Raw genomic sequence first — 24,541 nt, 5'->3', positions numbered from 1 at the left:
GGAAGGCTGCTGGAATGGGAGAGCAACGCTTTAATTCACCATGGAACTGGGATCTGCCGGGGACAACCTCAGCGCCCGCCCAGCTCATGGAACGTCTGAACGTGCCCACTAATGCCACACCGCACAGGAAAAGTGCGTCCCCCTTGGCAAAGGGCTGGGGGCCAGGACTCCTGGGTTCTCTCCCCAGCTCTGGGAGGGGAGTGGGGGCTGGTGGGTTAGAGCAGGGGGGCTGGGAGCCAGGACTCCTGGGTTCTCTCCCCGGCTCTGGGAGGGGAGTAGGGGCTGGTGGGTCAGAGCAGGGGGGCTGGGAGCCAGGACTCCTGGGTTCTCTCCCCAGCTCTGGGAGGGGAGTGGGGGCTGGTGGGTTAGAGCAGGGGGGCTGGGAGCCAGGACTCCTGGGTTCTATTCCTATGGCTGGACAGGGATTGGGGCCTAGAACAGAAGAGGATGAAAGTTAGGAACCCTCCATCCTGAGCTCCTGCTCTAACCACCAGCCCCCGCTCCCCTCCCAGACTGGGCGAGCCCTGCCCCAGCTGGACCTCTGGGTGGGTGGGGCGTGCACCAGCCTGCAGGGAATTGTGGGCTCACCCGGTGGGCCAGGCCGTCTGAGCTGTGAAGGGGCCGGGAGGGTGGGGGCGAGCCAGGGGCAGCCCCGTGTCTTGTCCGGAGGGCTGGGGGCGGCACAGCCGGGTAGAGAGGCGCGGCGGGGGGAGCTCAGCCGGCCCGGGCCGAGAAGAAGGGCAGGCCGCGGATGAAGCCGTCCAGCTTGGCGCGGAAGAGCTCGCTCTGGATGGGTTCGCTCAGGCTGCACAGCGGGTTCTTCACCACGAACTCCACGTAGATCTGTGGGGTGGGGGGGAGGGACAGCATGTGGGGAGGGAAGAAACCCCAGGAATCCTGGTTCCTGCTCTAACCCACTGGCCCCACTTCCCTCCCAGCACCGGGGAGAGAACCCAGGAGTCCTGGCTCCCAGCCCCCCCCGGCTCTAACCACCAGCCCCCACTCCACTCCCAGCGCTGGGGAGAGAACCCAGGAGTCCTGGCTCCTTCCCCCACTGCTCTGACCCACCAGCACCCACTCCCCTCCCAGAGCCAGGGAGAGAACCCAGGAGTCCTGGCTCCCAGCCCCCACTCCCCTCCCAGCGCCGGGGAGAGAACCCAGGAGTCCTGGCTCCAAACCCCCTCGGGTCTAACCCACCAGCCCCCACTCCCTTCCCAGAGCCGGGAGAGAACCCAGGAGTCCTGGCTCCCAGCCCCCCCTGCTCTCATCCACCAGCCCCCACTCCCCTCCCAGCGCCGGGGAGAGAACCCAGGAGTCCTGGCTCCCAGCCCCCACTCCCCTCCAGGCGCCGGGGACAGAACCCAGGAGTCCTGGCTCCCAGCCCCCACTCCCCTCCCGGCGCCGGGGACAGAACCCAGGAGTCCTGGCTCCCAGCCCCCACTCCCCTCCCGGCGCCGGGGAGAGAACCCAGGAGTCCTGGCTCCCGGCCGTGCGGCGCCCAGGCCCAGACTCACGTTGCTGTAGATCTGGTGGAGCACGTCTCGGATGTTGCCCACGCCCAGGTCCGTGTTCATGACGACCTTCAGGCCGCTGGGCGTCTCGTAGTAATGCAGCTTGTACTTGCTGGTCTGAAAGGCCAGGAACCCGTCCTTCCTGCCCCCGCGCGGCTAAGGAGTGTGACGGGGCCTGGTCCCCCCCCGGAGAAAAACCCCCCAAAACTCCCCACCCCCAGCTCGGTCTCCCAGCCTGGCCCTCCCCTACCCCACACAGCCCATCGCATGGACAGAGACCCCCCCAGACCCCACACAGCCCATCGCATGGACAGAGACCCCCCCAGACCCTACACAGCCCATCGCACGGACAGAGACCCCCCCAGACCCCACACAGCCCATCGCACGGACAGAGACCCCCCCAGATCCTACACAGCCCCCGCCAGCCCCCTGCTGGGTCCCCCCCAGCCCATCGCATGGACAGAGACCCCCCCAGATCCTACACAGCCCCCGCCAGACCCCTGCCTGGTCCCCCCCAGCCCATCGCACGGACAGAGACCCCCCCAGACCCCACACAGCCCATCGCACGGACAGAGACACCCCAGACCCTACACAGCCCATCGCATGGACAGAGACCCCCCCCCCGGACCCTACACAGCCCATCGCATGGACAGAGACCCCCCCAGATCCTACACAGCCCATCGCACAGACAGAGACCCCCCCAGACCCTACAGAGCCCATCGCACGGACAGAGACCCCCCCAGACCCTACAGAGCCCATCGCATGGACAGAGACCCCCCCAGACCCTACACAGCCCATCGCATGGACAGAGACCCCCCCAGACCCTACACAGCCCATCGCACGGACAGAGACCCCCCCAGACCCCACACAGCCCATCGCACGGACAGAGACACCCCAGACCCTACACAGCCCATCGCACGGACAGAGACCCCCCCAGACCCTACACAGCCCCCGCCAGTCCCCTGCTGGGCCCCCCCCAGCCCATCTCATGGACAGAGAACCCCCCCCCCAGACCCTACACAGCCCATCACATGGACAGAGACCCCCCCAGACCCTACACAGCCCCCGCCAGCCCCCTGCTGGGCGCCCCCCAGCCCATCGCACGGACAGAGGACCCCCCCCCCCCAGACCCTACACAGCCCCTGTCAGTCCCCTGTTGGGCCCCCCCCCAGCCCATCGCATGGACAGAGACCCCCCGCCCCAGACCCTACACAGCCCCTGTCAGCCCCCTGCTGGGCCCCCCCCCAGCCCATCGCACGGACAGAGACCCCCCCCCGACCCTACACAGCCCCCGCCAGTCCCCTGCTGGGCCCCCCCCCAGCCCATTACATGGACAGAGACCCCCGCCCCAGACCCTACACAGCCCCCGCCAGTCCCCTGCTGCCCCCCCCCAGCCCATTACATGGACAGAGACCCCCGCCCCAGACCCTACACAGCCCCCGCCAGTCCCCTGCTGGCCCCCCCCCCAGCCCATCGCATGGACAGAGACCCCCCAACCCCAGACCCTACACAGCCCCCGCCAGTCCCCTGCTGCCCACCCCCCCAGCCCATCGCATGGACAGAGACTCCCCAACCCCAGACCATACACAGCACATAGCATGGACAGAGACCCCCCACCCAGACCCTACACAGCCCCTGCCAATCCCCTGCTGGGCCCCCCCCCCCCAGCCCATCGCATGGGCAGAGACCCCCAACCCCAGACCCTACACAGCCCGTCAGCCCCCCCGCAACCCATCACATGGACAGAGACCCCACCCCCGCTGGGCCCCCCAGGCCATCACATGGCTACAGCCCTGCCCCCCCGTGGAGCCCCCCAGCAGGGCAGAAGGATACATGTCGAGGGGGCTCATCTTGCCCACGAAGGAGCGCATGGAGAAGAGCATGCCGTACATGAGTTTGAACTCCTGGGGGGCAGTGAGAGAGAGGGCAGTGTGAGACCCCCCCCTTGCCACAACGGGGCTGGGGTCAGCAGCAGGACGTGCGCCCCCACTCCACTGGGGCGGCCGCAGCCGTGGGTAGCTAAGGGCCCCCCGTGTGTCTCCCCGTGCCCCACGGGCACAGCCCCCCAGGAAGCGAGGTGTGTGGGGGGGTCTCACCTCCTCCTTGGAGATGCCGGCCTGTTTCTTGCGGTGCCACTCGCCGTAGTGCAGGCAGATCCCGTTGCGGTCGAAGAGGTACAGGTTGTGAACCGTCATCTGTGGGGACGGGGGGAGCATGGGGGGGTGGGCAAACAAGGGGGCAGGGCACGGGGGGGATGGGCAAACAAGGGGGGCGGAGAAGGGCAAACAAGGGGGTGGGGGGGGAGATCTTAGTTACTGGGCTCACTCATTTCCTTCTGCTTTTCTCCCTTTCCCCACCCCTGCAGCCCCAGCCCTCTCAAGCCCCCCACATGGAGCCCCACGGTCTGCCCCAGCCCCACCTGAGCCGGCCTGTCCCCCTGCCTCCCCACAACCCACCCCAGCCCCCCAGGCCCCACCTGCCACTCAACCAACCCCCCGCCCCTCCCCCAGCCCCCCCAGGCCCCACCTTCCACTCAACCAACCCCCGCCCCTCCCCCAGGCCCCCCAGGCCCCACCTTCCACTCAACAACCCCCCGCCCCTCCCCCAGCCCCCCCAGGCCCCACCTTCCACTCAACCAACCCCCGCCCCTCCCCCAGCCCCCCCAGGCCTCACCTTCCACTCAACAACCCCCCGCCCCTCCCCCAGCCCCCCCAGGCCCCACCTTCCACTCAACCAACCCCCCGCCCCTCCCCCAGGCCCCCCAGGCCCCACCTTCCACTCAACCAACCCCCCGCCCCTCCCCAGCCCCCCCAGGCCCCACCTGCCACTCAACCAACCCCCCGCCCCTCCCCCAGCCCCCCCAGGCCCCACCTTCCACTCAACCAACCCCCGCCCCTCCCCCAGCCCGCCCAGCCCCCACCTGCCATTCAACCAACCCCCCGCCCCTCCCCCAGCCCCCCCAGCCCCCACCTGCCACTCAACCAACCCCCGCCCCTCCCCCAGCCCCCCCAGGCCCCACCTTCCACTCAACCAACCCCCCGCCCCTCCCCAGCCCCCCCAGGCCCCACCTGCCACTCAACCAACCCCCCGCCCCTCCCCCAGCCCCCCCAGGCCCCACCTTCCACTCAACCAACCCCCCGCCCCTCCCCCAGGCCCCCCAGGCCCCACCTTCCACTCAACCAACCCCCGCCCCTCCCCCAGCCCCCACCTGCCACTCAACCAACCCCCGCCCCTCCCCCAGCCCCCCCAGGCCCCACCTTCCACTCAACCAACCCCTGCCCCTCCCCAGCCCCCCCAGGCCCCACCTGCCACTCAACCAACCCCCCGCCCCTCCCCCAGCCCCCCCAGGCCCCACCTGCCATTCAACCAACCCCCCGCCCCTCCCCCAGCCCCCCCAGGCCCCACCTTCCACTCAACAACCCCCCGCCCCTCCCCCAGCCCCCCAAGGCCCCACCTTCCACTCAACCAACCCCCAGCCCCTCCCCCAGCCCCCCAGGCCCCACCTTCCACTCAACCAACCCCCCGCCCCTCCCCCAGGCCCCCCAGGCCCCACCTGCCACTCAACCACCCCCCGCCCCTCCCCCAGCCCCCCCAGGCCCCACCTTCCACTCAACCAACCCCCGCCCCTCCCCCAGCCCGCCCAGCCCCCACCTGCCACTCAACCAACCCCCCGCCCCTCCCCAGCCCCCCCAGGCCCCACCTGCCACTCAACCAACCCCCGCCCCTCCCCCAGCCCCCCCAGGCCCCACCTGCCATTCAACCAACCCCCCGCCCCTCCCCCAGCCCCCCCAGGCCCCACCTTCCACTCAACCAACCCCCCGCCCCTCCCCCAGCCCCCCCAGGCCCCACCTTCCACTCAACCAACCCCCCGCCCCTCCCCCAGCCCCCCAGGCCCCACCTGCCATTCAACCAACCCCCCGCCCCTCCCCCAGGCCCCCCAGGCCCCACCTTCCACTCAACCAACCCCCGCCCCTCCCCCAGCCCCCCCAGGCCCCCCCTGCCACTCAACCAACCCCCGCCCCTCCCCCAGCCCCCCCAGCCACTCAACCAACCCCCGCCCCTCCCCCAGCCCCCCCAGGCCCCACCTTCCACTCAACCAACCCCCCGCCCCTCCCCCAGCCCCCCCAGCCACTCAACCAACCCCCGCCCCTCCCCAGCCCCCCAGGCCCCACCTGCCACTCAACCAACCCCCCGCCCCTCCCCAGCCCCCCCAGGCCCCACCTGCCACTCAACCAACCCCCGCCCCTCCCCCAGCCCCCCCAGGCCCCACCTTCCACTCAACCAACCCCTGCCCCTCCCCCAGCCCCCCCAGGCCCCACCTTCCACTCAACCAACCCCCGCCCCTCCCCCAGCCCCCCCAGGCCCCACCTTCCACTCAACCAACCCCCCGCCCCGCCCCCAGCCCCCCCAGGCCCCACCTGCCATTCAACCAACCCCCCGCCCCTCCCCCAGCCCCCCCAGGCCCCACCTTCCACTCAACCAACCCCCCGCCCCTCCCCAGCCCCCCCAGGCCCCACCTTCCACTCAACCAACCCCCCGCCCCTCCCCAGCCCCCACCTTCCACTCAACCAACCCCCCGCCCCTCCCCCAGCCCCCCAGGCCCCACCTGCCATTCAACCAACCCCCAGCCCCTCCCCCAGCCCCCCCAGGCCCCACCTTCCACTCAACCAACCCCCCGCCCCTCCCCAGCCCCCCCAGGCCCCACCTTCCACTCAACCAACCCCCGCCCCTCCCCCAGCCCCCCCAGGCCCCACCTTCCACTCAACCAACCCCCCGCCCCTCCCCCAGCCCCCCAGGCCCCACCTGCCATTCAACCAACCCCCCGCCCCTCCCCCAGGCCCCCCAGGCCCCACCTTCCACTCAACCAACCCCCGCCCCTCCCCCAGCCCCCCCAGGCCCCACCTTCCACTCAACCAACCCCCGCCCCTCCCCCAGCCCCCCCTGCCACTCAACCAACCCCCCGCCCCTCCCCAGCCCCCCCAGCCACTCAACCAACCCCCGCCCCTCCCCCAGCCCCCCCAGGCCCCACCTTCCACTCAACCAACCCCCCGCCCCTCCCCCAGCCCCCCCAGCCACTCAACCAACCCCCGCCCCTCCCCAGCCCCCCAGGCCCCACCTGCCACTCAACCAACCCCCCGCCCCTCCCCAGCCCCCCCAGGCCCCACCTGCCACTCAACCAACCCCCGCCCCTCCCCCAGCCCCCCCAGGCCCCACCTTCCACTCAACCAACCCCCCGCCCCTCCCCCAGCCCCCCCAGCCACTCAACCAACCCCCGCCCCTCCCCAGCCCCCCAGGCCCCACCTTCCACTCAACCAACCCCCCGCCCCTCCCCCAGGCCCCCCAGGCCCCACCTTCCACTCAACAACCCCCCGCCCCTCCCCCAGCCCCCCCAGGCCCCACCTTCCACTCAACCAACCCCCCGCCCCTCCCCCAGCCCCCCCAGCCACTCAACCAACCCCCGCCCCTCCCCAGCCCCCCCAGCCACTCAACCAACCCCCGCCCCTCCCCAGCCCCCCAGGCCCCACCTGCCACTCAACCAGCCCCCCGCCCCTCCCCCACTCTCCGACCCCCTCCCCCCGCACCTCGGCCCCGGCCGCCCCGCCGCTGCTCGCCCCGCCCCCGCCTTTCTCCCTTCCGCCCCTCGCGCCGCCGCTTCCGCTTCCGCTTCCGCCCTGCGCGCCGGCCCTTGCCCCGCACCAACATGGCGGCGGCCGCCTCGCGCCCAGGTGCTCGGGGGGGGGCGCTCGGGGCTGGCGGCGGGGAGTCGGTGGGGAGGGGCGGGGCGGGGCTGGAGCGTCGCCGGGTAGGGGCGGGGCTGGAGCGCTGGGGGCGGGGCTGGAACGCCGCGAGGCAGGGGCGGGGCTGGAGCGCTGGGGGCGGGGCTGGAACGCCGCGAGGCAGGGGCGGGGCTGGAGCGCTGGGGGCGGGGCTGGAACGCCGCGAGGCAGGGGCGGGGCTGGAGCGCTGGGGGCGGGGCTGGAACGCCGCGAGGCAGGGGCGGGGCTGGAGCGCTGGGGGCGGGGCTGGAACGCCGCGAGGCAGGGGCGGGGCTGGAGCGCTGGGGGCGGGGCTGGAACGCCGCGAGGCAGGGGCGGGGCTGGAGCGCTGGGGGCGGGGCTGGAATGCCGCGAGGCAGGGGCGGGGCTGGAGCGCCGCGAGGCAGGGGGCGGGGCTGGAGCGCTGGGGGCGGGGCTGGAGCGCTGGGGGCGGGGCTGGAATGCCGCGAGGCAGGGGCGGGGCTGGAGCGCCGCGAGGCAGGGGGCGGGGCTGGAACACCGCGAGGCAGGGGCGGGGCTGGAGCGCTGGGGGCGGGGCTGGAGAGCAGCGAGGCTGGGGGGCGGGGCTGGAACATTGGAGGCGGGGCTGGAGCGCTGGGGGCGGGGCTGGGAGAGCAGTTGGGGGGTGAGGCAGGCAGGCAGGCTGGCTGGCCCCATGGGGGGGGAGGGGTTTTTCCCAAGGGGGAGAGACAGGAGCCCTGTGGGGCTGGGGGGGGCTGGGCTAGAGAAGACCCCTGTGGGGCTGGGGGAGACCCCTGTGGGGCTGGGCTGGGAGGGGAGATTCCTGTGGGGCTGAGCTGGGCTGGGCTGCGGGAGACCCCTGTGGGGCTGGGGGGAGCTGGGCTAGAGAAGACCCCTGTGGGGCTGGGGGAGATCCCTGTGGGGCTGGGCTGGGGGAGATCCCTGTGGGGCTGGGCTGGGCTGGGGGGGACCCCTGTGGGGCTGGGCTGGGGGAGACCCCTGTGGGGCTGGGGGGGGGCTGGGCTGGGGGAGATCCCTGTGGGGCTGGGGGAGATCCCTGTGGGGCTGGGCTGGGGGAGATCCCTGTGGGGCTGGGCTGGGCTGGGGGAGACCCCTGTGGGGCTGGGGGGGGCTGGGCTGGGGGAGATCCCTGTGGGGCTGGGGGAGATCCCTGTGGGGCTGGGCTGGGGGAGACCCCTGTGGGGCTTGGGGGGGGGCTGGGCTGGGGGAGATCCCTGTGGGGCTGGGGGGGGCTGGGCTGGGGGAGATCCCTGTGGGGCTGGGGGGAGCTGGGCTAGAGAAGACCCCTGTGGGGCTGGGGGAGATCCCTGTGGGGCTGGGCTGGGGGAGATCCCTGTGGGGCTGGGGGGGGCTGGGCTGGGCTGGGGGAGATCGCTGTGGGGCTGGGCTGGGGGGGACCCCTGTGGGGCTGGGGAGGACCCCTGTGGGGCTGGGCTGGGGGAGACCCCTGTGGGGCTTGGGGGGGGGCTGGGCTGGGGGAGATCCCTGTGGGGCTCGGGGAGATCCCTGTGGGGCTGGGCTGGGGGAGACCCCTGTGGGGCTGGGGGGGGCTGGGCTGGGGGAGACCCCTGTGGGGCTGGCCTGGGCTGGGGGGGGAGATTCCTGTGGGGCTGGGCTGCGGGAGACCCCTGTGGGTTTGGGGGAGACCCCGTGGGGCAGGAGGAGGGGCTGGGGGAGACCCCTGTGGGGCTGGGCTGGGGGAGACCCCTGTGGGGCTTGGGGGGGGCTGGGCTGGGGGAGATCCCTGTGGGGCTCGGGGAGATCCCTGTGGGGCTGGGCTGGGGGAGACCCCTGTGGGGCTGGCCTGGGCTGAGGGGGGGAGATTCCTGTGGGGCTGGGCTGCGGGAGACCCCTGTGGGTTTGGGGGAGACCCCGTGGGGCAGGAGGAGGGGCTGGGGGAGACCCCTGGGGGCTGGGCTGGGGGTAACTTCTAGGGGGCTGGAGGTTGTCACCCCTTGGGGGGGGGCTAAGGGAATCATGGGGGGATGGGGAGACCCTGGTGGTGCTGGTGGCCAGGCTGGGTACCCCCCTGACTGCTCTGTGCCCCCCAACCCCCGCACCTCCAGGGTCCGTGCGGAGCCAGAGCCTGGAGCGCCCCCCGGCCGCTGTTGGCCTGGCGTGAGGGGCCCAGCACCTTCCCCCCACCTCTGGCAGGTGAGTGCTGCTGCCTGCCCCATAGCAGGGTCCCCTCCTCCCTTGGGATTGCCCCCCTGGTTGACACCCCCAAGGGGGCTGGAGCAGCTTCTACACCAGCGCCTGCCCCCCTGGCTCGGTCAGACCCACAGGGCTAAGGGTGCGGGGGGTGACCCCTTCCTGCCCTGAGTGATGAGATATGTGGGGGTCCAATATGCTCAGGACTCCTGGGTTCTCTCCCCATCTCTGGGAGGGCAGAGGGGGCTAGTAGTTAAAGCGGGGCTGGGCTGGGAGCCAGGACTCCTGGGTTCTCTCCCTAGCTCTGGGGGGGCATTAGGGGGCTAGTGGTTAGAATGGGGGGGCAGGTTGGAAGCCAGGGCTCCTGGGTTCTATCCTGGCTGTGTATGTGTGTCAGAGTCCCTCTACCACTCTCAGTTGGGGAGATTCCTGCTAGTGAGTGAGTGTGTGTTGCTATATTGTGTATCTGTGTGTGTTTGTCAGAGCCCCTTTACTGCTCTCAGCTGGGAGTATTTCCTGGCCCTGTGTGGGTCTATGGCTGTCTGTGTGTGTCAGAGCCTCTCTACTGCTCACTACCAAGGGGGACTCCCCAGGTGACAAGCCGGCAGTTCCTAGTCCCTTCGGCGAGCACACGGCCCCCCCATGGCGGAGAAGGGCCCCTGCCCGGGGCTGGACGCCTCCCTGCGCAGCGAGGACCTGCTCAGTGACATGGAGCCGCTGCCCCTCTCAGCCCCGGCCACGCCGGCCCAGCCCTTCGGCTCCGAGGTGACGGCCCAGCTCTACGCCTCCCTGCGCCGGAGCCGTCAGGCTGAGCTGGATGCCTGTTCCCAGCTGCAGCCGCCCGACCTGGACGCCCTGGCCGAGGAGCTGAGCCGCACGCTCTCGGCCGGGGTGGAGGCTAGTGCCCGCAGGAAGGTAAGGAGGGGGGATGTGGGGCGGGGTGGTGGGGCAGGGCAGCATTGATGGCCGTGTCTGGATCCTCCAGCAGGGCGGCGAGTCGCGGCATGTGGCCGAGATGGAGACCGTGAGGTCGCACCTGAGGACCATGCTGCAGGATTCCCGCGAGCTGCCCCCTGGTGAGTGGGGTGGGGGCCACTCTCCCCTGGCAGTCAGGGCTGGAGTGGGAACAGCCGCCCCGCCCCAGAGGTGGCTGCATCTCAGTGCCAGGCGAGGGGTCCCTGGGTAACCAGCTGCCCCACCCCAGAGGTGGCTGCATCTCCGTTCCGGGCGAGGGGTCCCTGGATAACCAGCTGCCCTGCCCCAGATCTCTGCCCATGCTGTAGGTTTGGGGTGGCTTATTACCAGCCCCCCCTCCTGTTTTTCCTCTCTGCTTGCAAAGTGTGGCAGGGCCTGCAGGGGGCACTGTGGCAGTGCCCAGCCATGCCAGGGAGCAGAGCACAGCACAGAGCCACTGGGCCCGAGTTGGCTCAGCCCCCCGTGAAGCTGCCTGGCCCCTGTGTGAGGGAACAGGGATGCCCTGCCTGGGCCCTTGGCTAGACCGCTGGCCCCCAACCCCCTCCCGGAGCCAGGGAGAGAACCCAGGAGTCCTGGCTCCGAGACCCCCCTGCTCTAACCACTAGCCCCCACTCCCTTCCCAGAGCCGGGGAGAGAACCCAGGAGTCCTGGCTCCCAGCCCCCGCTGCTCTAACCCACCAGTCCCCACTCTCCTCCCAGAGCCGGGGAGAGAACCCAGGAGTCCTGGCTCCCAGAACCCCCTGCTCTAACCACTAGCCCCCACTCCCCTCCCAGAGCCAGGGGGTTGTTGTGTCACAAGGGGAGCAGCACGCGCTGCCCATGGGGTGGGACACGGGCGCCAGAGCTCCCCAGCAGATCTGGAGGACGGTGTCACTGAGCAGCCGGACCCTTTCTCCAGCAGGGGGTGCCCTTGGCCTGGGGACGGCACAGCAGAAGGACGACGACTCCTTTGAGAGCGACAGCACCACTGCCCTCCTCGCGTGAGTGCTGGGGGCGGGGACAGGTTAAAATCAGGCTGTTATAGAGCCGCCCTGCCCCAGAGGTGGTCGCATCTCCGTGCCGGGCGAGGGGTCCCTGGGTAAGCAGCCGCCCCGCCCCAGAGGTGGTCGCATCTCCGTGCCGGGCGAGGGATCCCTGGGTAACCAGCCGCCCCGCCCCAGAGGTGGCTGCATCTCAGCGCCGGGCGAGGGGTCCCTGGGTAACCAGCCGCCCCGCCCCAGAGGTGGTCGCATCTCCGTGCCGGGCGAGGGATCCCTGGGTAACCAGCCGTCCCGCCCCAGAGGTGGCTGCGTCTCGGCGTCGGCATCCACAGCCACCCTGGAGAGAGCTGAGAGGGGAGGGGGGACTGTGGGTGCCGAGCTGTGCTGGCCTGTCCGGGGGCCCCCTAATCTCCTGCCCGATTTCAGCGCCAGGCCCCTGCAGGAGCTGTCCTCGCCCGGCTCGGTGTGCGGCCTGGAGGAGCTGTTTCCCCGCTACGCCAGCCTGCGCCTGGGCACGCCCCCTGAGCCCGCGCCCACCACGGAGCCCCTGCTGCTGAAGGAGGCGCTGGCCAAGGAGCGGGCCCGCCGGAAGGTGAGGGGCAGGGCCCCGGGCTGGTCTCCCAGGATCCTTTGCACCCAGCTCTCACGGGGAATGTATTTCGGAAGCGGTGTTCCCTGTACATGTGTGTACCAGCGGTGGGAAGGGTGTACAGGGATGTGTGTAGATGGGCACCTGGGGGAGTGTATGCCGTTTGTGTGCTGACCTGGTGGGTGTGGAGGGGTGTATACCTGGGGAGGGACGTACCCAGAGTGTGTGTAAACACATGCCAGAAGAGTTGTGGGTGTGTACCTGGGTTGTGAGTGTGTGTTTACAGGTACTGGGGCTGGATGGGCAGGTGTACCCAGGAACGGGTATACCTAAGGGGTGCGGGGGTGTGTGTTTACAAGTACAGGGGCTGGGCGGGCCGGTGTACTTGGGGAGGGGTTTACCTGGGGTGGAGGTGTGTGCTTGGTGGGTGGGTGTTGCTGGGGTGGTGTGTAACGAGGCTGTATATCTGTGTGTGTGTGTGTGTGTGTGTGTGTTTACATTACAGGGTGTACCTGGGGCAGGGAAGTGGGTTTTTATGAACCAGTGCTGGGCAGGCGGGTGTACCTGGGGAGGGGTGTACCCAGTGTGTGTGTGTTGCCACGTTGCGGGGCTGGGCTGGCGGGTGTACTCGGGTATACCTGGGGTGGTGTGTGTGTTTACACGTGCGGGGGGTGGGAGGGCGAGTGTACCTGGGGAAGGGTGTACGCGGGGTTGTGTGTGTGTTTACACATGCTGGGTGTACCCGGGGAGGGTGTAGCCAGGCTCTGTGCGTTTGTGTGTGTGTACATACTTGGAGGGGTGTGGGGCTGGCTAAAGTGATTCTAACCCATCGCGGGGGGATGCAGGGCTAGATGGGCACATTGGTCTGATCGGGGTGGGGCTGGGGTGAGAGGGACCCCCAGCTGGGTGGGCCCATTGCACTGCCCGTGGGGGGCGTACTGGAGCTCAGGATCAGCACTCCTGGGTTCTCCCCGCAGCTCTGGGAGGGGAGTGGGGCTGATGGGTTAGAGCAGGGAGGCTGGAAGCCAGGACTCCTGGGTTCTCTCCCTGGCTCTGGGAAGGGGAATGGGGGCTGGTGGTTGTGTGGGGGCTGGGAGCCAGGACTCCTGGGTTCTCTTCCTGGCGCTGGGAGTGGAGCAGGGGCTGGTGGGTGAGAGCGGGGGAGGGCTGGAGCCAGGACTCCTGGGTTCTCTCCCCAGCTCTGGGAGGGGAATGGGGGCTGGTGGGTTAGAGCAGGGGGGCTGGGAGCCAGGACTCCTGGGTTCTCTCCCCGGCTCTGGGAGGGGAATGGGGGCTGGTGGTTTAGAGCAGGGGGGCTGGGAGCCAGGACTCCTGGGTTCTCTCCCTGGCTCTGGGAAGGGGAGTGGGGGCTGGTGGTTGTGTGGGGGCTGGGAGCCAGGACTCCTGGGTTCTCTCCCCAGCTCTGGGAGGGGAGTGGGGTTGAGTGGTTAGACTGGGGGCGGCGGCAGGCTGGGAGCCAGGATTCCTGGGTTCTCTCTCAGATCCTCCAGGGGTCCGTGGCTATTCAGCGTGTTTGTCTGCTACTCTGTGAATCCAGACAGGATGGATTTCAATGTCTCATTGTTAGTTTTACAAGGTCCCAGGAGTCCTGGCTTCCCCCCCTCCACCAGCCCCCTATGAGTGGGGAGGTGGAATCTGATGGTCCCCGCTGATGGGGCGAAGAAAGGACCCTTTGTCACCCACTGCCCCTGGATACTGGGTGCATCCTCAGGGCAGGCCAGCGTGCCTGGGCAGAAGCCGAGGGAAGCCGGCTCCCAGGGCAGGGAATAGGGCCCCTGCTGGTGTCTCAGGAACAGCCCTGCCTTCCCCTGCCCTTGTCTAAGGAGTTGCCAGCCAATCCGGGGAGAGGGGGGTGCTTTGTGGCCCTCACTACCCTGAAGTGCTGTCTGTGGGGTGCACTCAGCTCTGTTTGGGTGCGTGTCATATGCCCCGTACTGCTAGCCGCCTAGGGGATTCCCCGGGCACTGGTGGGTTTGGAGCGGTGAGTGTCGGCTGAGCTGACAGGCTCTGGCTGAGCCTGTGGCATGGCCCGCAGGGAGCTGAGGGGGGCGACCCCAGGCCCCCCGCCCCAGTACTGACCCCTGGTTTCCTTACAGCACTGCGAGCGGCATGTTCAGGGCCTGCAGAGCCGGGCCCTGGAGCTGCAGCAGCAGCTGGCCGCAGCCATCTCCGCTGACATGAAGAAGGACAGTATGATCGAGCAGCTGGACAAGGTGAACAGGGACTGTGGGGCACCGGCAGGGCTGCGTGGGGGGCAGGGCTGGGCTAGCAGGGGGCTGCAGGTCGGGAGTGAGGGGCGCCGGCAGAGCTGTGCCCCATGGCGCACTCCTTTGCCCTCTCCTCTGGCAGACCCTGGCCAAGGTGGTGGAGGGCTGGAACCGACAGGAGGCGGAGCGGACGGAGCTGCTGCGGGGGCTGCAGGCGGAGAAGGAGGCGGTGCAGCGGGCGCAGAGCGAGCAGCAGGAGGTGAGCGGCGAGCCGGCAGGGGGCACGGGTGGGCGAGCCGCCCGCCCAGCGCCGCGCTGAGCCCTGGTGCGTCTCCCCCGCAGAGGGCGTCGCAGCTGGAGGCACGGCTGGAGCAGGCGCTGGAGGCCCTGAGCAGGGAGCAGCAGGCGGCGAGCCAACAGCGGGAGGAAGCAGCAGCGCTGGTAAGAATCCCTGCCCGAGCTGGAGCCCCACGGCTGGGGGGTGCAGAACGGGGCCCGTGGAGCCGAGCGCCAGAGCCAACGGGGACTGCAGCTCCCAGCATGCCCTGCTCCTAGAGCTGGGCTCCAGAGCCCACGGGGGACTGCAGCTCCCAGCATGCCCTGCTCCTAGAGCTGGGCTCCAGAGCCCACGGGGACTGCAGCTCCCAGCATGCCCTGCTCCTAGAGCTGGGCTCCAGAGCCCACGGGGACTGCAGCTCCCAGCATGCCCTGCTCCCCATAGGGCCTGGCGCCGGAGGCCATGGGTACCGCAGCTCCCAGCATGCCCTGCTCCCCATAGGGCCTGGCGCCGGAGGCCATGGGAGACTGCAGCTCCCAGCATGCCCTGCTCCTAGAGCTGGGCACCAGAGCCCACGGGGACTGCAGCTCCCAGCATGCCCTGCTCCCCATAGGGCCTGGCGCTGGAGCCCATGGGTACCGCAGCTCCCAGCATGCCCTGCTCCCCATAGGGCCTGGCGCTGGAACCCATGGATACCGCAGCTCCCAGCATGCCCTGCTTCCCATAGGGCCGGGCACCAGAGCCTGCGGGGATCACTGCTTACAGCATGCTCTGCTCCCCACAGAGCCGGGCACTGAATCCCATGGGGACCGCAGCTCCCAGCATGCCCTGCTCCTCCTAGAGCTGGGCGCCGGAGCCGTCACGGATCACAGCTCCCAGCATGTCCTGCTCCCTGTAGGACCAGGTGCCAGAGCCCATGGGTACCGCAGCTCCCAGCATGCCCTGCTCCCCACAGAGCTGGGTGCTGGAGTCCACGGGTATCACCAGTCCCAGCATGCTCTGCTTGCCATAGGGCTGGGTGCTGAAGCCCGTGGGGACTGCAGCTCCCAGCATGCCCTGCTTTCCGCAGAGCTGGGTGCCAGATGCCATGAGTACCGCAGCTCCCAGCATGCCCTGCTCCCCGTAGGGCCCAGCGCCGGAGGCCATGGGTACCACAACTCCCAGCATGCCCTGCTCCCCGTGGGGCCCGGCGCTGGAGCCCACGGGTACCGCAGCTCCCAGCATGCCCTGTTCCTCATAGGGCCCGGTGCCAGAGACCATGGTACCGCAGCTCCCAGCATGCCCGGCTCCCCATAGGGCCTGGTGCCGGAGGCCATGGTACCGCAGCTCCCAGCATGCCCTGCTCCCCATAGGGCCTGGCGCCGGAGGCCATGGTACCGCAGCTCCCAGCATGCCCTGTTCCCCATAGGGCCCAGCGCCGGAGGCCATGGGTACCACAACTCCCAGCATGCCCTGCTCCCCGTGGGGCCCGGCGCTGGAGCCCATGGGTACCGCAGCTCCCAGCATGCCCGGCTCCCCATAGGGCCTGGTGCCGGAGGCCATGGTACCGCAGCTCCCAGCATGCCCTGCTCCCCATAGGGCCTGGCGCTGGGGCCCACAGGGACTGCAGCTCCCAGCATGCCCTGCTCCCCATAGGGCCTGGCGCTGGAGCCCACCGGGACTGCAGCTCCCAGCATGCCCTGCTCCCCGTAGGGCCCGGCGCCGGAGCCCATGGGTACCGCAGCTCCCAGCATGCCCTGCTCCCCGTAGGGCCCGGCGCCGGAGCCCACCGGGACTGCAGCTCCCAGCATGCCCTGCTCCCCATAGGGCCCGGCGCTGGAGCCCATGGGTACCGCAGCTCCCAGCATGCCCTGCTCCCCATAGGGCCCGGCGCTGGAGCCCATGGGTACCGCAGCTCCCAGCATGCCCTGCTCCCCATAGGGCCCGGCGCTGGAGCCCATGGGGACCGCAGCTCCCAGTATGCCCTGCTCCCCATAGGGCCCGGCGCTGGAGCCCATGGGGACCGCAGCTCCCAGCATGCCCTGCTCCCCATAGGGCCTGGCGCTGGAGCCCATGGGTACCGCAGCTCCCAGCATGCCCTGCTTCCCATAGGGCCCGGCGCTGGAGCCCATGGGGACTGCAGCTCCCAGCATGCCCTGCTCCCCATAGGGCCCGGCGCTGGAGCCCATGGGTACCGCAGCTCCCAGCATGCCCTGCTCCCCATAGGGCCCGGCGCTGGAGCCCATGGGTACCGCAGCTCCCAGCATGCCCTGCTTCCCATAGGGCCTGGCGCTGGAGCCCATGGGGACCGCAGCTCCCAGCATGCCCTGCTTCCCATAGGGCCTGGCGCTGGAGCCCATGGGGACCGCAGCTCCCAGCATGCCCTGCTCCCCATAGGGCCCGGCGCTGGAGCCCATGGGGACCGCAGCTCCCAGCATGCCCTGCTCCCCATAGGGCCCGGCGCTGGAGCCCATGGGGACCGCAGCTCCCAGCATGCCCTGCTCCCCATAGGGCCCGGAGCTGGAGCCCATGGGTACCGCAGCTCCCAGCATGCCCTGCTCCCCATAGGGCCCGGCGCTGGAGCCCATGGGGACCGCAGCTCCCAGCATGCCCTGCTTCCCATAGGGCCTGGCGCTGGAGCCCATGGGGACCGCAGCTCCCAGCATGCCCTGCTCCCCATAGGGCCAGGTGCCGGAGCCCATGGGTACCGCAGCTCCCAGCATGCCCTGCTCCCCATAGGGCCCGGCGCTGGAGCCCATGGGGACCGCAGCTCCCAGCATGCCCTGCTCCCCGTAGGGCCCGGCGCTGGAGCCCATGGGGACCGCAGCTCCCAGCATGCCCTGCTGCCCCTAGAACGGGTGGCCCCCCTCACCCCTGTGTCCCGTCCCCTCTCCCCCCGCAGCAGGAGGAGAAGGCGGGGCTGCTGCGTAGCCTGGAGGCGGAGCGCCAGCGCGGGCGGGGGCTGCAGGCGGAGCGGGAGCACGGGCAGCGCCAGCTGGAGGCGCTGCGGGCCACGCTGGAGGAGCAGCAGGCGGGCTGGGCGCAGCGGGAGCGCCAGCTGGAGCAGCGGTGCCAGGCGCTGCAGGACGAGAGCGCCGGGCAGCTGGAGCGAGAGAAGGTGAGACCCCCCCCTGCCCCCAGATCTGACCCGGGAGCAGCGTCCTGTGCCCGCCTCCCCTCTGCTCCTGCCTGCAGGGCACCCTGCCACTCTGCCCACCCACCCCCGGCCCCCTTCCCCTCTGCCCTCCCACTGGCCGGGGGACTCTCCTGATGCCCCTCGTCATGCCCCCTTTGCCCCTCTCCCTCTGTGCCCCCTGCCCTGGGTGTCCCCATCTCCTAGATGCCCAGTTCCGTTGCCACGACACCCCCGTCTGTGCCCCCTGGCTCCCATGTCCTGCCCCCCCGCCTTCTGTGTCCCAAACCCCACCTGTCTCCCCCACACTCCTGGGGTCCAGCTTTTTCTCTGCCCCACTTCTCAGACGGAGTGGAAGCTAGTGGTTAGAGTGGGGGGTGCTGGGAGCCAGGACTCCTGGGTTCTCTCCCACCTCTGGGAGGGAAGTGGGGACTGGTGGGTTAGAGCAGGGGGGGCTGGGAGCCAGGACTCCTGGGTTCTCTCCCACCTCTGGGAGGGAAGTGGGGACTGGTGGGTTAGAGCAGGGGGGGCTGGGAGCCAGGACTCCTGGGTTCTCTCCCCGGTTATGGGAAGGGAGTGGGGGTTGGTGGGTTAGAGCGGGGGGGGGCTGGGAGCCAGGACTCCTGGGTTCTCTCCCCAGCTCTGGGAGGGGAGTGGGGGTTGGTGGGTTAGAGCAGGGGGGATTGGGAGCCAGGACTCCTGGGTTCTCTCCCCGGCTCTGGGAGGGGAGTGGGGGCTGGTGGTTAGAGCAGGGGGGAAGGGAGCCAGGACTCCTGGGTTCTCTCCCCAGTTCTGGGAGAGGAGTAGGGGCTGGTGGGTTAGAGCAGGGCGGCTGGGTTCTGCCCCTGCTGGAGCCGGGCAGTGCGAGGCAGTGGTTAGCCCAGGGGCTGCCCATCCGGCTGTCCCTTTGCCAGGCAGCCGTGCAGCGGGAGGCCCAGCGCGCGGCGGACGCCCAGCAGGTCCTGGCCTCGGTGCAGGCCGACGCCCAGCGGCTGGAGAGCGAGCTGGAGGCAGCGCGGAGTGAGCGGGACGGGCTGCAGATGGAGATCAGCCTGGTGAAGGTAGTGGGGCTTTTCCGCTCTAGGGGGCGCCGGCTCCCAGCCGGTGCCATGGCGGGGCTGCCTGGCTTGGCGGGGGGCAGAGAATGGGGCAGGGGCCTGACCCCTCTAGGGGGCGCTGGCTCCCACCCGGCCCCAGGGCTGGGACTGGCTCGCTCAGGGGGGCAGGGAATGGGGCAGGGGCCTGTCCCCTCTGGGGGGCGCCGGCTCCCACCCGGCCCCAGAGCAGGGACTGGCTGGCTCGGGGGGGTCCCTAGCTGCCAGCAGACCCCCTGTGCCCCCAGGCGCGGTGCGAGGCCCAGAAGGCGAAGCTGGAGGCGGAGCTGAAGGTGGCGCTGGAGCAGCAGGTGACGGAGCGGTTGGCGCGGGTGCACGAGGACAGTTTACGGCAGACGGGCGCCATGCGGGAGCAGCACAGGTACCCCCCCCCCCCGATTCCTCGCTCCCCGGCCGCCCCCCTCCCAGCCCCTTGATCCCAGCCCCCCCTGCGGGTGGGGTCGGAAGGGGGCCCTGTGCCCGCTGCTTAGCCCGGCCTTTCTCCCCTCTCCGCTCAGGAAACAGCTGCTGGAGCTCAGCGGGCACCACGAGCGGGAGCTGGGCAGTCAGCTGGCGCAATTCCGGGCCGAGCTGGCCGAGCGTGAGGAGCGTCAGCGGCGCCTGGTGGAGGACTATGAGCTGAGGTACCAGGCGGGCCCCGGGGGCCTGGTTACACAGGGACCCCGCACCCAGCGCCGAAATGCGGCCACCTCTGGGGTGGGGCAGCTGGTTACACGGGGACCCCTCGCCTGGTGCAGAGATGCAGCTACCTCTGGGAGGGAAGGGGGGGTCTGGTTACATGGGGATCCCTCGCCCGGTGCAGAGATGCAGCCACCTCTGGGGCGGGGCGGCTGGTTATCCAGGCCAGGCTGTGCCCATGGGGCGCCCCCACAGTAGAGCTCCGACAGGCCCCCTTCTCTGCAGGCTGGCCAGGCAGGAGGAGACGGCGCGGGAGCTGCAGGCCGGGAAGTGGCGGCTGGAGGCCCAGCGAGCGGACATGGTGGCCCGGCTCCAGGCCATGATGCAGTCGCACTGGAACGAGGCCCTGCGGGTGCTGACTGGCGATTCCTCCTCTCAGTCCCCCGCCAAGGGCCCCCGCCAGGTGAGAGCCAGGGGAACCCAGGAGTCCTGGCTCCCAGCCCCCCACTCTAACCCACCAGCCCCCACTCCCTTCCCAGACCTGGTGAGAGAACCCAGGAGTCCTGGCTCCCAGCCCCCCACTCCCCTCCGAGAGCCGGGGGAGAACCCAGGAGTCCTGGCTCCCAGCCCTCCCGCTCTAACCACCAGCCCCCACTCCCCTCCCAGACCTGGGGAGAGAACCCAGGAGTCCTGGCTCCCAGCCCCCCACTCCCCTCCGAGAGCCGGGGGAGAACCCAGGAGTCCTGACTCCCAGCCCCCCCGCTCTAACCACCAGCCCCCACTCCCCTCCCAGAGCCGGGGAGAGAACCCAGGAGTCCTGGCTCCCAGCCCCCCTGCTCTAACCCACCAGCCCCCACTCCCCTCCCAGAGCTGGGGAGAGAACCCAGGCGTCCTGTTCTTATCCCCTGCTCTCCCTCCGGTTTCTAACCCCCCCCATCTCTGTCCCCCAACAGCCTCCTGTCTCTGCCACCGCCTCCCTCTCCGAGCCGGAGCGCCTGGGCCAGCCCCCCAGCCCCACCCCGCCCGGGAAGCCGGAGAGCTGGCAGGAGGACCCCCGCGGCGGCGGCGGCGGGGACGGCGAGGGGGGCGGCTGGGCCTTTGCCCAAGCCGTGCCCCTGCAGCCCGTCACCCAGCGCAGCTCTCTGCCCCCGGCGCGGGGTCCCGAGCGCTTCCTGCCCCTGGCGCCCAGCGGGTGCGTCTCCGCCGAGCTGGCCCAGCTCCTGAACCAGAGCCTCCTGAGCCAGCCGGGCTTCCAGCCGCTGGAGCCGCAGCTCGACGACTCCGCCGGCCCAGGTATGGGGCAAGGGGGCGCCCCCCATCCCACCGCCGGCTCCGGGGAAGCCTCAGCCGTGCCCCAGCCGGGCGGGGGGCTGGGAGCAGCTCCCCCTGGCTGTCCTCACTGGCTGAGATGCAGCTGGCTCTGGGGTGGAGCGTGGGGCTGTTTGTGCGGGGATCACCTGGCCAGCATGAGAGGTGTCCCCCGCTCCCTGCCCCACAGCGCCCCCTAGCACCGCCTTGGGGCCAGTCATGTTGGCCAGGAGAGAGCGCCCCCTGCTGAGCCCCCTGCCCTGTTCCCTGCCCCATAGCACCCCCTAGCACCGCCTTGGGGCCAACCCTGCCTGCCGGGGAAGAACGCCCCCTGCTGAGTTCCCGCCTTGCTCCCTGCCCCACAGTGCCCCCTAGCACTGCCCTGGGGCCAGCCCTGCCTGTTGGGGGAGAGCGCCCCCTGCTGAGTCCCCCGCCTTGCTCCCTGCCCCACAGAGCCCCCTAGCGCTGCCCTGGGGCATTGGAGCTGGCACCTGAGGTTGGGAGGGAACTGGGTTGTGCTGCTCTGACCCCTTTTTCCTGCCCAGGGCTGAGCTCGCACCCCCCTCACCTGGCAGAGCACCCCTACCCCGAGGACGAGGGGGGGCCCAGCGATGGCGAAACCCCCCCAAACAGCAGCCTGGAGAGCGGGGGGCGGGTGCTCCCCGGCCAGCTGCACCCAGAGCTACAGTACTACATGTCGCTGGTAGGAGCCTGGCAGTGGGGGGTTCTGGCCAGGGAGAGTGGGGGGCTGGGGACCGGCTGTGCGTGTGGGTCGGGGGGGGGGTCAGGGGTGGGGTACCCAGCTGCTCACGTCTGCCCCCGCCCCCCGTCTTTCTCTCAGCTGCTGGAGCAGATGCCGAGTGACGCCCCCAGGCAGGAGGGGCCGGGGGGTGAGAGTCCCCCCCGACCCACGGGCCAGGCCCAGCCCCACACCCAGCCAGGTAAGGCTGCCCCACCTTGGTCCTGCCCCATAGGAGCCCCAGGCCTGCCCCATCTAGGTCCAGCCCCAGGCGGATGCCTTCCCTCCAGCACCCCGGGTCCCTCCCCCTGTGGGTCTTGCTCTCCCCCGCCCCCCCCACCCTGGGGCCAGTCCCACGTGGGTCTAGCAGCCCGGGGCCTGCCCCTCCTGCCCCTCACAAGCCCCACCCCCCACGGGTCCTGCCCCGCCATCCCAGCAGCGTGGTATGGCCTGGCCCCCGTGTGATTTCCCCCCCGCCCGGTCTCCTCTGCCTGCAGGCTCGGCCCGGGACGACCACCCCTCACTGTGGGACACGCTCCGGCCCCACGGCCCCCAGCGCGCCCCCCACACCGCCGCCGTGCAGAAGACCAAGGTGCCACTCGCCAGAGCCAGCTACGGGCAGCGGAACCTGGAGCCGCCGAGCCCCCCGCAGCGCCCAGCTGGTGAGCCCCCCAGCCCTGTCTCCTGCCCTACAGCGCCCCCCAGTGCCGCCCTGGGGCCAGCCCTGCCTGCCAAGGGAGAGCGCCCTCTGCTTCTCCTTCCCCTCTCCCTGCCCCACAGCGCCCCTAGCGCCGCCCTGGGGCCAGCCCTGCCTGCCATGGAAGAGCGCCCCCGCTGAGTCCCCCACCCCACAGCACCCCCTAGCATCAGCCGTACTTGCCAGGGGAGAGCGCCCCCTGCTGAGCTACCTGCCCCGCTCCCTGCCCCACAGCGCCCCCTAGTGCCCTGGGGCCAGCCCTGCCTGCCAGGGGAGAGCGCCCCCTGCTGAGCTCCTCGCCCCGCTCCCTGCCACACAGCGCCCCCTAGTGCCGCCCTGGGGCCAGCCCCCTGCCAGGGGAGAGCGCCCCCTGCTGAGCTACCTGCCCCGCTCCCTGCCCCACAGCGCCCCCTAGTGCCCTGGGGCCAGCCCTGCCTGCCAGGGGAGAGCGCCCCCTGCTGAGCCCCCCACCCAGCTCCCTGCCCCACAGCGCCCCCTAGCGCCGCCCTGGGGCCAGCCCCCTGCCAGGGGAGAGCGCCCCCTGCTGAGCCCCCTGCCCTGCTCCTTGCCCCACAGCGCCCCCTAGCGCCACCCTGGGGCCAGCCCTGCCTGCCAGGGGAGAGCGCCCCCTGCTGAGCTACCTGCCCCGCTCCCTGCCCCACAGCGCCCCCTAGTGCCCTGGGGCCAGCCCTGCCTGCCAGGGGAGAGCGCCCCCTGCTGAGCCCCCACCCCACTCCCTGCCCCACATCGCCCTCTAGCGCCGCCCCGGGGCCAGCCCTGCCTGCCAAGGGAGAGCGCCCTCTGCTTCTCCTTCCCCTCTCCCTGCCCCACAGTACCCCCTAGCGCCACCCTGGGATCAGCCCTGCCTGCCATGGGAGAGCGCCCCCGCTGAGTCCCCCACCCCACAGCACCCCCTAGCATCAGCCGTACTTGCCAGGGGAGAGCGCCCCCTGCTGAGCTCCCCGCCCCGCTCCCTGCCACACAGCGCCCCCTAGCACTGCCCTGAGGCCAGCTGTCCCTCCCCCTGCCCTGGCTCACCCCATCTCTCTCGGCAGGGGGTGAGGGGGGCGTCCTGTCCCCCCGGCAGGTGGCCGAGGTCTCCCGCCTGCTGCGGCTGTACCAGGCCAAGGGCCGGGTGGCGCCCTCCTCCGAGGAGCTGTTCGCCTACCTGCGCTCCGGCGACAGCAGCGGGTAAGGCTGGCACTGTGCCCGCCCCAGGGCTCTACCCCACTCCTAGGGACCCCTGGGGGCAGGACTTACACCCCAAGGGCGGCCCAAGGGGACTACAACTCCCAGACTGCACTGCTCCACTCTGCCTTGCATGCTGGGAGACGTAGTTCCCTAGCTGCTGCAGTTCTCCCCACCTCCCCATTGACACAGAAACACAAAACTTAGGATATGGGTCCGGGCGTAGGGGGATCCCCCCATCTACAGCCCTGTCAGCTCAGTTTAGGGCTAGGCAGGGGGAGGGTTGGGTGCCAGGACTCCTGGGTTCTCTCCCCAGCTCTGGGAGGGGAATGGGGTCCAGCGATTAGAGCAGGGGAGAGCTGGGAGCCAGGACTCCTGGGTTCTCTCCCCAGCTCTGGGAGGGGAGTGGGGGCTGGTGGATTAGAGCAGGGGGTCTGGGAGCCAGGACTCCTGGGTTCTCTCCCCGGCTCTGGGAGGGGAGTGGGGGCTGGTGGGTTAGAGCAGGGGGTCTGGGAGCCAGGACTCCTGGGTTCTCTTGGCCAAGAGGTCCATTCCTATCTGCTGCTCCTCAGGCCCGACGTGAAGGGCGACGGGGGCCACGTGCACCCGCCCGCCCGCAGGAACCTCGACCCCAGACTACCCGAGGCCGGCAGGAGAGAGGTGAGTCTGCCATGGGCTGGAGGGGATGGGTGCTGTCAGCATTGGGGGGCGCTGGGGGTGGACTCTGCGGGTGCTGGGCACCGTGGGGGGCTGTGAGGCTGGGCTCTGTGGGTGATAGCCTCTGGGTGCTGTGGGGATTGCTATGGGGCAGAGCGCTGAGGTGGACGGGCGCCTGGCACCCTGAGGGGTTGCACTCTTCCCCCACGGTCTGGGGCTCACCCTCCCCCCCTTCTCCCGCAGGTGGGTCCCCCCCGGCGCCCGTCCAGCACCCGGCCCGGCCCCGAGAAGACCCATGGCCCTGCCAAGGGCGGGCGGAAGGCGGCCCAGCTCGGTACCCGTGCCAGCAAGGGGGGTGGCGTGTGGAGATGAATCTGGGTCCCCGCGGGGCGTCCTGATGCCTTCACACCCTGCAACCCCTGGGCACAGACTCTCCCCCCCCACCCCGGTCCCAGGGGCCTCCCCGCTGCCCGAGGGGCCCAGTTCACATATTGCGTTGGTGCCAGGGTGGCACATGGGGCAGCAGGCCCCGGCTGCCCCCCCTCAGCACCATGTTGTGTTGCTCTAAGTTATTGCCCCCCCCGTTGGGGCGCTGTTGGTTATTTTTCTAAATAAAGAAGAGTTGGGTTTTGCAGCA

At 70.7% G+C, this 24,541-nt stretch overlaps 2 protein-coding genes across 12 annotated transcripts; one reads left to right on the top strand and one right to left on the bottom strand.

Annotated features, from left to right (window-relative positions):
* Positions 1 to 15: 15 nt before the first annotated feature.
* On the bottom strand, positions 16 to 7,233 carry TRAPPC1 (trafficking protein particle complex subunit 1). 2 transcript variants are annotated; one of them, XM_050933222.1, is made up of 5 exons: positions 7,209 to 7,233; positions 3,608 to 3,706; positions 3,345 to 3,415; positions 1,515 to 1,653; positions 16 to 843 (listed from the first exon to the last, which is right to left on the bottom strand). In XM_050933222.1, exons 1-5 carry the CDS (start codon positions 7,212 to 7,214, stop codon positions 715 to 717), a joined length of 444 nt encoding a protein of 147 aa, XP_050789179.1. In that variant the 5' UTR covers positions 7,215 to 7,233; the 3' UTR covers positions 16 to 714. The 2 variants fall into 2 exon arrangements, with proteins under 2 accessions (XP_050789179.1, XP_050789180.1); XM_050933223.1 differs by lacking the exon at positions 7,209 to 7,233 and adding an exon at positions 7,094 to 7,185.
* Positions 7,179 to 24,541, top strand: CNTROB (centrobin, centriole duplication and spindle assembly protein). 10 transcript variants are annotated; one of them, XM_050932751.1, is made up of 21 exons: positions 7,179 to 7,237; positions 9,337 to 9,424; positions 10,002 to 10,336; positions 10,407 to 10,497; positions 11,295 to 11,376; positions 11,803 to 11,968; positions 14,083 to 14,199; positions 14,336 to 14,452; positions 14,536 to 14,634; positions 17,352 to 17,567; positions 18,497 to 18,643; positions 18,925 to 19,058; positions 19,195 to 19,320; positions 19,601 to 19,778; positions 20,269 to 20,608; positions 21,169 to 21,326; positions 21,465 to 21,564; positions 21,860 to 22,024; positions 23,115 to 23,250; positions 23,820 to 23,907; positions 24,148 to 24,541. In XM_050932751.1, the coding sequence occupies exons 3-21, from the start codon at positions 10,064 to 10,066 to the stop codon at positions 24,274 to 24,276; spliced, it is 2,862 nt and encodes a 953-aa protein (XP_050788708.1). In that variant the 5' UTR covers positions 7,179 to 7,237; positions 9,337 to 9,424; positions 10,002 to 10,063; the 3' UTR covers positions 24,277 to 24,541. The 10 variants fall into 10 exon arrangements, with proteins under 10 accessions (XP_050788708.1, XP_050788709.1, XP_050788713.1 ...); XM_050932752.1 differs by lacking the exon at positions 7,179 to 7,237 and adding an exon at positions 7,895 to 7,913; XM_050932755.1 differs by lacking the exon at positions 7,179 to 7,237 and having other exon boundaries at positions 9,222 to 9,424; positions 10,410 to 10,497.

This window comes from Gopherus flavomarginatus, chromosome 23 (assembly GCF_025201925.1).
Source record: "Gopherus flavomarginatus isolate rGopFla2 chromosome 23, rGopFla2.mat.asm, whole genome shotgun sequence".
Lineage (NCBI taxonomy): Eukaryota > Metazoa > Chordata > Testudines > Testudinidae > Gopherus > Gopherus flavomarginatus.
The sequence above is the reverse complement of the archived record's forward strand: the minus strand, read 5'-3'. Positions and strand labels throughout refer to the sequence as shown.

Excerpts from the sequence above, each read along its gene's own strand:
- TRAPPC1 (XM_050933222.1), bottom strand. Across the intron at positions 3,416-3,607 it reads CCGGCATCTCCAAGGAGGAG|GAGTTCAAACTCATGTACGG; the intron begins GTGAGACCCCCC and ends ACTGCCCCCCAG. Across the intron at positions 1,654-3,344 it reads AAGATGAGCCCCCTCGACAT|GAAGGACGGGTTCCTGGCCT; the intron begins GTATCCTTCTGC and ends GCGCGGGGGCAG.
- CNTROB (XM_050932751.1), top strand. The coding sequence starts at position 10,064 with ATGGCGGAGAAGGGCCCCTGCCCGGGGCTGGACGCCTCCCTGCGCAGC. Across the intron at positions 11,377-11,802 it reads AGCACCACTGCCCTCCTCGC|CGCCAGGCCCCTGCAGGAGC; the intron begins GTGAGTGCTGGG and ends GCCCGATTTCAG. Across the intron at positions 14,200-14,335 it reads TGATCGAGCAGCTGGACAAG|ACCCTGGCCAAGGTGGTGGA; the intron begins GTGAACAGGGAC and ends CTCCTCTGGCAG.